This window comes from Poecilia mexicana, unplaced genomic scaffold, assembly GCF_051168715.1.
Source record: "Poecilia mexicana isolate PSO_F unplaced genomic scaffold, ASM5116871v1 scaffold_11, whole genome shotgun sequence".
NCBI classification, from domain to species: domain Eukaryota; kingdom Metazoa; phylum Chordata; class Actinopteri; order Cyprinodontiformes; family Poeciliidae; genus Poecilia; species Poecilia mexicana.
In genome coordinates this window covers 26654751-26664190 of record NW_028263380.1, presented here as the reverse complement: position 1 = coordinate 26664190, position 9440 = coordinate 26654751, and the positions used below count along the sequence as shown (strand labels likewise).

Here is a 9440-nt window from a genome sequence, read left to right as displayed (position 1 = left end):
GTGGAAGATGTGTACGTTGAATCTTTTATTAAATGTTTTAATTTTCTGAATTGATAGAATTGCTTTGGTAAAACAAACTAAAGAAAGAAAAAGACAAAACAAACTGCAGCATCTGCTCGTCTCCAGCTGCTGTGGAACCAACCAGACCCTTTGAGCAACCTGTTCACATTTAGCATTCTGTATAGATAATATATCTTAGATATTCCTCCCTAATTACTAGAACACATGAAGTATAAGACATTGGTATAATTACAATTAATAGCAAAATATATAAACCAAAGAACAGCTAAATAAATCAAATAAACCAGGGTTTATTCTGAGTTAAGCAAGAAAAGTTTGATTCCAGTGGCTGTATTATTATTATTATTATTATTATTATTATTTCTTTTTAAGATTTACAGAATATTAAACTTTCATTTTTAATACCTTTGTGAAACATTTCAACTATTGAACTTTTTTATTCCTTATTTAAATTCCATATTTGATCCGTTTCCAAAATAAAAAAATCCCTGCCGACCATTAACTTCACACTCAAAAACCAAATGTTCTGTTGATTCAAACGATAATTTTACAAAAATTATTTATTCATTTCAATTCTAAATGACGTCATCGGATTTAAATAAACCGTAAAATGGTGACGCCTCAGCAGCCAATCAGGGAGCTCCTGCATCTATCCGTCATCAAGGGCAACGCTAAAACGGCAGCTAACTCTAAATGTTGTTAATTGGAAAATATTAAATAAATGCTGATTTACAGGGTCTGTGTGGGATTTAGATCATTATTTATTGTAAATTTTGACCCTCTGATATGTTTTTATTAATATTTGTCAGATACGTCGCTTTTTACGTCCTTGCGTTGCGCTTGCGCACCGAGTCCCATTCACAGAGCGGTTTACGGCAGCGGATCCGTCACAGGGCTGCTGGCCCTTTAAGGATGATGCAGCGGGACTAGCCGATGTAGGACGAGCTGACCGTCGGTGCGCCCGCCCGCCTGCCGCCGCTGCTCCGCATCATGGCCTCCGCACAGCCCGCACCGCCGAGGACCAACCGACCACCCCGCGGCCCTGCCCTTCCCGCAGCGGAGACGGACGTCAAGCCGAAGCAGCGGCACCGGTAGAGGCGAGCCGCTCCGCGCCCCCCCGCCCCGGTCTCCTCCATGCCTCCGTCCAAAGCCAAGTTCAGCTATCCGATAAAGAGGGCTGCGAACCCGGACGACGGCGGCGGCGGCGGAACCATGAGCCGGGATTATTCCCTGAACCTGTCGGTGCAGCAGGTGCTGAGCCTCTGGGTCCACGGCGCCACCCTGAAAGACTTCACAGGTAGGACCCGCGGGGAGCGGCGGGCGGCTGGCCGGAGGGGGCAGCGAGCGCCGCGGCCGCCGCCTGCTGCCGCGCCGCCGCGAGCGGCACCGCGTCCATTTTAAAGCAGAAAATAAACCAGGGAACGGTGAGCCAGGAGGGGTCTGTGAAAACCAGGGATGCCATGAGGTATTATGGGATGTAAACCCTCCTGATCCTCCCTTTGTCTGCAGAGTCCGGCACGAACCTGAGCTCCGGGTCACATGAGGCCATTAGAGTCAAATATTTTTTTTATTTCGCTTTAAATCAAGCGACGCAGACTCCCATCTGCATGAATCCGCCGCTGCAGAAGCATTAGTGATTTTATCTGCAGGAAGGCCGGCTCTCCATCTGCAGCGTGGAGTCATGGTTGGTGTGTCATGTAAACAGAAGATTGCAGCAGCAGAGGCGGAAATGTGCTCACACCATCTCCATCCTGAGTGGAGAAACACGCAAAGCGTGCGACGCTGACTCAGCAAGAAGCGCATCTCAGAAGTTTGCAGTCCCGCTGCGCTGCACGCATGCATGCTCCGCTCCGGCCGATCAGCCGCAGCGGCCCGCTGGTGGCAGAGATACGGCATGCGGTCAGCGGAGAAGCAGCAGCTTATTGAGATGCAAGCCTTCCTCTCAGCCACCCGGCGGCTTAAACAAATCAGTTTCCTGTTTATGAGATGTGCGGTGGAGCAGTTTCACTTCAGCAAACCATAAATAGAAGAAATTTAAATACTGAGACTTGCGGAGCTCAAACGGCCCATAACACCAGGTCCAGCAAGGTCTGCAGCTCCAGGCCCGAGGAAACATGGCGTGTTTGGAGATTTTTAGACATAAATTCTCCAAGAAAGAGAAAATAAATAGTGATTTAAGTCTATCACATGTCAAACTCGAGGCTTGGGGGCCAAATCCGGCCGGACATCAATCAGTTGCTCCAGCTTTGTGAAAATTCACACAAAATCAATGTATTCCTACACTTTTTCATGCTACTGCATTATTATGAGTTTATTGATAACTTTATGCAAAAATGGTCAAAAGTGTTGGATTTAAGTGACTAACTCCCACCTGTAGGTGGCAGCATTCTCATTTTCACTCCACTGCTGCCTCAGCTTTACTTGATGTCAACCTGTAGTCCGTGACTGATGTTAAGTAACAAAAACTCACATTTACTGTCATACTTTAAGCACAAATACTGCAAAATATCTTACAAATGTTTCCGAATTAGCACCACAAAATCATGGCTTTTGATCACAAAAACAATCGCAGAACCCTGGAGGGACCGATGAAAACATGTTTAATGTCAAGAAGTTTTCACTGAATCCAGAGATTTATTTACCATATTAATATTTTAACAGTTTGTTCATCAGTTTTATCAATACATAGTTCCCATGAGTCTGAGCAGGCAGTGATCTGCGGCATTGAACCGCCATCTTGGTAGGCGATCACAGCACAAAGCGTAGATGAACAAAGGAAGTACTCTGACCCTCTGGACCAACGTACAAGGGAAGGACACATGAACAAAACCTCGGCTGTCGGGATCGACTCGTATGAGACGGAGAATATGGATTGTTTGTTGTTGCCATAGCAACTACCATGAGTTAGTTACAGATATCTACCAAGATGGCTGTCTGCTACAAAGTTCTCTCAAGTGTGACATCACAGAAAACTATGTATTTATAAAGAAATATTGTTCTAGATTTTATTCCTCATTTCTAAAAGTTAATTTCTTTGTTTCCTCCTTTCCTTTCTTTTTCTCTGCATTGTTCCTTTATTCCTTTACTTTCCTTCTTTCTTTGATTTCCTTCCTGTCTTTGTTTTTTCCTTCCAGTAAAGTAATAATTTTGCTCCTTGACTTTAGAAGCAGGTTAATGTTAGATGGTGATGTTTTGGTTCTGACGTGTTTTTCTTCTCCATTCTTCCTCTCCTCCTCCCTCTCCTCCTCCCTCCCTGGTCTCCCTCTCCTCCTCCCTCCCTGGTCTCCCTCTCCTCCTCCCTCTCCTCCTCCCTCTCCTCCTCCCTCCCTGGTCTCCCTCTCCTCCTCCCTCTCCTCCTCCCTCTCCTCCTCCCTCCCTGGTCTCCCTCTCCTCCTCCCTCTCCTCCTCCCTCCCTGGTCTCCCTCTCCTCCTCCCTCTCCTCCTCCCTCTCCTCCTTCTTCTCCTCCTCCCTCTCCTCCTCCCTCTCCTCCTCCCTCCCTGATCTCCCTCTGCTCCTCCAGAGATGTGGTACTGGGTCTTCCTGTGGTGTCTGTTCTCCTCGCTGTTCGTCCACGGTGCCGGCGGTCTGCTCATGTTGGTCATGCTGCAGCGCCACCGGTGGGGCCGCCTCATCACGCTGGTTCTGGTCAGCGTCGGCTTCCTGGCCTCGCTCTCTGGAGCCGTCATCACAAGTAAGTGAAGCACAGTGTGGGCAGCATGGGGCTGTGGGCTGCAGGAGGCCCTTCCTGTGTGGTTCAGTTCAGGGCCACCAGGGGGAGACAGAGGGAGATTAGTAGAGAGGAAGGAAACATCACAAAGATCCAGAAACTACTGAGTTCATGTCAGGACCTTTGACCCCGTGTTGCCATGGAGACCCGAAGACTCTAGAGTTCAGTCTAGAGAAAGATTTTAATTGTCATTTTCTTAGAGTTGGTTCCTTTGTTCCCTCCTTTCCTTTTTCTTGTGTCCTTCCTTCCTTCCTCCCTCCCAGAATATTCAGCCTCTTCATTATTAATGTGCAGTGGGGGGGGGGGGGGGATGATGAAGAGGAGGAAGATGAAAGAAATGTCAGTGTGGAGGGAAAAGGTCAGAGATCCGGGTTTCCACTTCGTCCTTTAACGACTTTCAGTTTCCTGAGGACGACCTGGTTCTGATCCAAACAGAACGGTTCAGATGGCCTTCAGAACTTCAGGATTTTAGACCTTCGGGTCCAGTTTCTCCAGAACCAGAGAGTGGGCATGTCTCTCTGCTCTCTGATTGGCCAGAAAACAGGAAGTGCTGAGACAGAAACATCTTTAATTGGATGGAGAACCTGGTAGAATCCAGAAAGTTCTGAAGATTCCACACTGGGTCAGAACTAGGGCTGAAACGATTCCTCGAATGATTCGAGTACCTCGATTACTAAAATTCTTCGAGGAAAATTTACCTGCCTCGAAGCTTCATTAATTTATGTTTTATTAGTTAGCGCACCGTGTTCCGGCCGGGACTTCATTTGCGTTGCGCGGAGCTCTCACTTCCGCCTCTGAGTTGTTGACAAAAGCTAAGTCTCAGCGGCATAAAGTCCAATCTTCAAGATTGGCCTGTGGGGATTTTATTGATTGATGATAATGCCCGACTTTTTATCGTTTTTGGGGAACCAATAAGCATCCTTAAAATGACTGGGGAATGCCTGGAGTACGGCAGCATTTCTCCTCCGGGGCTGCTGGTTGAAAGCGAACGGCGGGAAGAGCGCTGAGGTGAGCGGATAGCCTGAACAGGGCGGGCGGCTGAGTAGCTGATGCTTACCGTGTAAATGTAGCTTTACCGACGAACCGCACAATAAATTTCATATCCCGGTCTGAAGAAACGGGTGGCGGAGCGCATCGTACATGGCTGGTAGATGAGTTTCTGAGTGTGACCAGTGAAGGTGTCGTAAATATCCCGTATTGCTTCCCCCCGTGTTCGTCCCCCGGTCTAACGGTTCGTCAGTCCGCTGGTCTATTTCCTCCCCTCCACCCCATCTTACGTTCGTTCATTCGCCCTCTCCTCCCACTCCAGGCGGCATTTCCCGTATTTTCAAACCCAAAGCGTGACAGGTTAGGTGGCAAGGTGAGTTTAATTAATCTATTAAACTCACTGAAGATGAATACATAAACTAAAAGCTGGATTGTAGACATTTTTTATAAGCATATTTCTGAGCCTGCCTCTTTATTATTAAATTCAATATAATTTCAGATTTTTCTATAACTTTTCTTCTGGTTAACTTAGAAAGTGAGCTATTATTGTTACAGGTTAGTTTTCTAAACTACAAAAAAGCAACTGTTAGGGATGCTCAAATATGAAAAATTGGACTGATTGATATCTGATAGTAACACCGGTATTATGCCAGATTTACCAATATTTCATTTTATATTTTTTTTATCCGATTACTCGATTAATCGTAAGAATAATCGATAGATTACTCGATTACTAAAATATTCGTTTACAACAGCCCTAGTCAGAACCATCATGGCGCTCTGGGCTGATGGTTCTCTGAGAAAAACCCTCAAAGTTAAACTGGGATTGTTGGAAAAACTGGAAACAGGATCAGAAATTTAACTGGGTCGGAAAAAGTCCAACTTCCTGTGAAAACCGAGTCAGATGAATCCAGCAAAGATTTTTTGGAAAGCAGGAAAAATAAGGATTCTGGAATAGTAATGGAAAGTTGAGTGGAAGGAAAAGTAGAAAATCCTTTAAAAGCTACATTTGTTTTTATGTGAGATCATCTGCATCCTGACCGAGTTGGATCAGAACTACCTGTGTCTGTGTGTCCGTGTGCTGCAGGCGCGGCGGTGGCCTGTGTGTACCGCGTGGCGGGGAAGGGCATGGCGCCGCTGGAGGCTCTGGTGTTCGGCGTGGGCCAGACCTCGCTCTCCATCATCATCTCCTTCTCCCGCATCCTGGCCACGCTGTGAGGACGAGGGGCGGAGCCCGGCGCCGACCCGAGGAGGAGGAGGAGGAGGAGGAGCGCTCACACTGGCTGCAGCACAGGGCGCCCCCTGCTGACTCTGGAGTGTTACTGCAGCCATCCCTGGACCAGATGGAGACTCATCAGGGAGCCGTGGTTCTGAGGTTCTGGTGCCAAAATCCAGCTGCTGCTGCTGACTCAAAATCTCCAGATCAGAGAGGAAGAGGAGGAGGAAGAAGTTTCAGCACTTTTATGTTCAGTGAGGAAGAGGAGCAGAAACCAGCAAAGGCTGGATCAGACTGAAGGTTCGTCAGCAGGAGTTCCTTCTTCTGAACCAGTTCTCCCATTCTGGTCCTGGTTCTTAGTCCCAGGTCATGGAGACGTGGATGGAGATTCCTGGAGTTCAAGGACCACAGCGACCAATCAGAAACGCGTCCTGATGTGATGCAACATGACCCGGGACATTGATACGTCAGGATGTCGGCCATGTTGTGAGGGGCAAGTCTGCTGTGAAACTGGCTCTAGACGAACAGCTGAGATGATCGTCGTTTTTAGATTCAGCAGCAATGATGGTAATGAAACAAAACCTGCTCAATAAATATGAAAAATAAAAAAATATAAACTTAAAGAACCTCTGAAGACAGAAAACCAGCAGCTGTATTTCCATGTTGTTTTCCTGAAAGTATTATTTAAATGCTAAATTTGTTTAAACAGTCTATAATTTATTAATGATAATTAATAAACATTAATTATATGATCATTTTTATTGATTAAATGATCAATACTGTAATTCATTATTAATTTTAAATCCAATTGACTAAGAATACATATAAATAATTACATTAAATTACTGTTGAATTATTTTTTTTATAAATTAATAAAATTAATTTCATGAATAAATTAATTTACTAAACTAGTTATTCAACTTGTTAAATCAATAATAAAATATAAACAAATATTCAATAAATTCTCAGAAATCTGTAATTATTCAGATTGATCTGAATGCCTCATGATGCTGCCACCACCGTGTTTCAGTCGGCGTTCTGCTGGAGCTCAGAGTTTTTCTGAAGATTCAAACCAGAACAAATCTAAATGTTTTGGTTTTTTTTGCTCATCTGTGCTACAAAGTTTCTGAAGCTTTTTAAATGTTTGTTTTTAAGTTTTATTTATTATTCATTTGAACTGTAGAGGATTTATTACTGAATGCAGAAGGAAAGATTTTTATAAATTATTCATCTTTGCAGATTTTTACTGATTTAATGTGAAACTGATGAGCTGCTGCCCACTTCCTGTCTCTCAGCAGAAATGCCCCTCACAATATGGCGGCGTGTCACATGACCAGAAGCTTCAACATTAAACCCATTTCTGCAATTAATAAGCAAACAGCGCCCCCTGGTGGAAGCAGGAACCGATGCTGCCGCCTTAATCCAGAAGTATCCGCTTCCTAAACCTGCTCACAGTTTGAAACGTAGATATCACCAACAGATTCCAGGTGGAGTTCCTCAGAGCCCAGCGCTCGGCCCAGAACCGGTTCTGCTTCGTGACGTTATTGGACAGTATTGGAAAACAGAATTTTAAAATCTGAATAATCTCCGGATGAAAAAGTTTTCACACCCCATGATCTTCACTTTGTCGCATTCCAGGCACAAACTTTCATTTATTTAATGGTTTTGTTTGATAAACCTCCACAAAACGAAAACTAGAAGGAAAGTCGTCTGTTGGTTTTCATAGTGTTTTAATGAATGTAAAAATCTAAACAGTGCGGCATGTGTTTTTTCTGTTAGGGTCTTCTGGAGGTTTTGTTCCAGAATCATTCTGAGCTTGGCTCCTCCTCGCCCCACAGCATGATGCTGCCAGCACCGTTTCTAACTACAGTCTATAATTTATCAATGATAATAAACATTCATCAGTTTATGTGCAGCAGATTCTTCCGCCTGAGCTGGACTGCTGTTATTTAGGGGCATCAGAGTAAAGGGGGATGGATACACTTGATTGCCTGTGACGTTTAAGGAGCCGTTGCCGTGGAAACGTGTGAACAAATCCCAGATTTTCCAGACATCCCGTTGTTCAGGTCACCCAGGCTGTCTGAACACGGTTCTGTTTGATCCGGGCCGGTCCGGTTCCGGGTCAGCGTCGTCCCATTCGGGACCCAGAACCAGAACTGGGAAGCGGCTCTCCTCGGCTCCTGGAGGTGTTTCCCTCTGCAACTCGGTTTGGAAACTTTTATGCTAAATCTGCCTCATTCCGGGCCGCTCTTCAGGTCACCGGGGGTCAAAGGTCACAATGCCAAAGCTTTATTCATCCCATTTCATCTGCACTCTGCAGACAGTTCTGAGTTTAATCTGAGGAGGTTCTGCTGGCTCTGCTTAACGGACCGACCGTCAGTACCGGCTCTGAGCACTGGGGGGCAGCGTTACCCCATAGTGCAGCAGCAGCAGCCGGTGCTGCAGCGTTCTGACCAGAACTCTCTCTGAATGCTGCTGCTGGTTCTGCCGACCTCTGTGGCAGGAACGGCCACGATGGAGGTACGGCTCGGGGTCAAAGGTCACCTTCAGGAGGACTTCTGCTCAAACGGACAGACAACCAGAGACAGAGATGAACAAGCCGTGTTCATACTGTAAAATATTCCCTTTTTTAATTTTATACCAGCCAGACCTCTGATATTTATAACTACTGCCTATTTATGTACAAACTGACCTCCTGTACTGTAAATACAGTCGGTTGAAATAAAAACCTTTTGCAATATGAAAGCTGTTAATAATCTGTTCTGAGATTGATTTTTAACCTGCAGCTCCCAGAAAACATCATTTTTACAGGTAAAGTAGAAAAACAATTCCTTTAAATGTGTTTTTATAGCTCCGTTTCACAACAATCTGAAGACATTTTATAAAAACATGGCAGACGATAAATCGACTGAAGCTCATCTGTTTTATTTGACCAGTGTTGGAAAATACTTTTAGTCATGCTGGGTTTTCAGATTATTAAAGTTACAATAAACTGAAGCATCCAGTTTGATTCAGTGCACAAATTCAGTTCACACCCCCTGAAAACGCAGGAATGAAAATTATTTATTCAGTTTTTATTCGACGTTAACGTAGACTGATTTAAAGGTTTTAAAAAGGAAAATCTACAAAGTGTTTTATTTATTCATCCCCAGTGAACCCAGTCTAATCCATCCCATAATATCTCCTGCAGTCTCTGCTCTCCTAACAGGTTTTCTTCCAACCATCAGACCAGCAGCATGATGCTGCCTCCACCGTGTTTAGTGAGGTTGGTGACTCAGCTGATGTGACCTACGTGGTGAATTTGACCTTTGACCTTGCTCCTCGGCTCAGGGCAGATTAATCCTCCCAGGATGTGGATCTCTGCAGCTCCTCCAGTGCCGCCGCCGCCGAGACTTGGTAGGTTTAGAGTTGAACCGAGGTCTGATTTAACATTAACCAGATTCACTTTTATTTCATTAATTTGTTTTTAAATTGTTTTTATGCCGTGC

At 45.0% G+C, this 9440-nt stretch overlaps 1 protein-coding gene across 1 annotated transcript; it reads left to right on the top strand.

Annotated features, from left to right (window-relative positions):
* Positions 1-670: 670 nt before the first annotated feature.
* On the top strand, positions 671-8697 carry tmem170b (transmembrane protein 170B). Its single transcript, XM_014996726.2, has 3 exons — positions 671-1318; positions 3543-3713; positions 5824-8697. Exons 1-3 carry the CDS (start codon positions 1156-1158, stop codon positions 5952-5954), a joined length of 465 nt encoding a protein of 154 aa, XP_014852212.1. The 5' UTR covers positions 671-1155; the 3' UTR covers positions 5955-8697.
* The last annotated feature ends 743 nt before the right edge of the window (positions 8698-9440 follow it).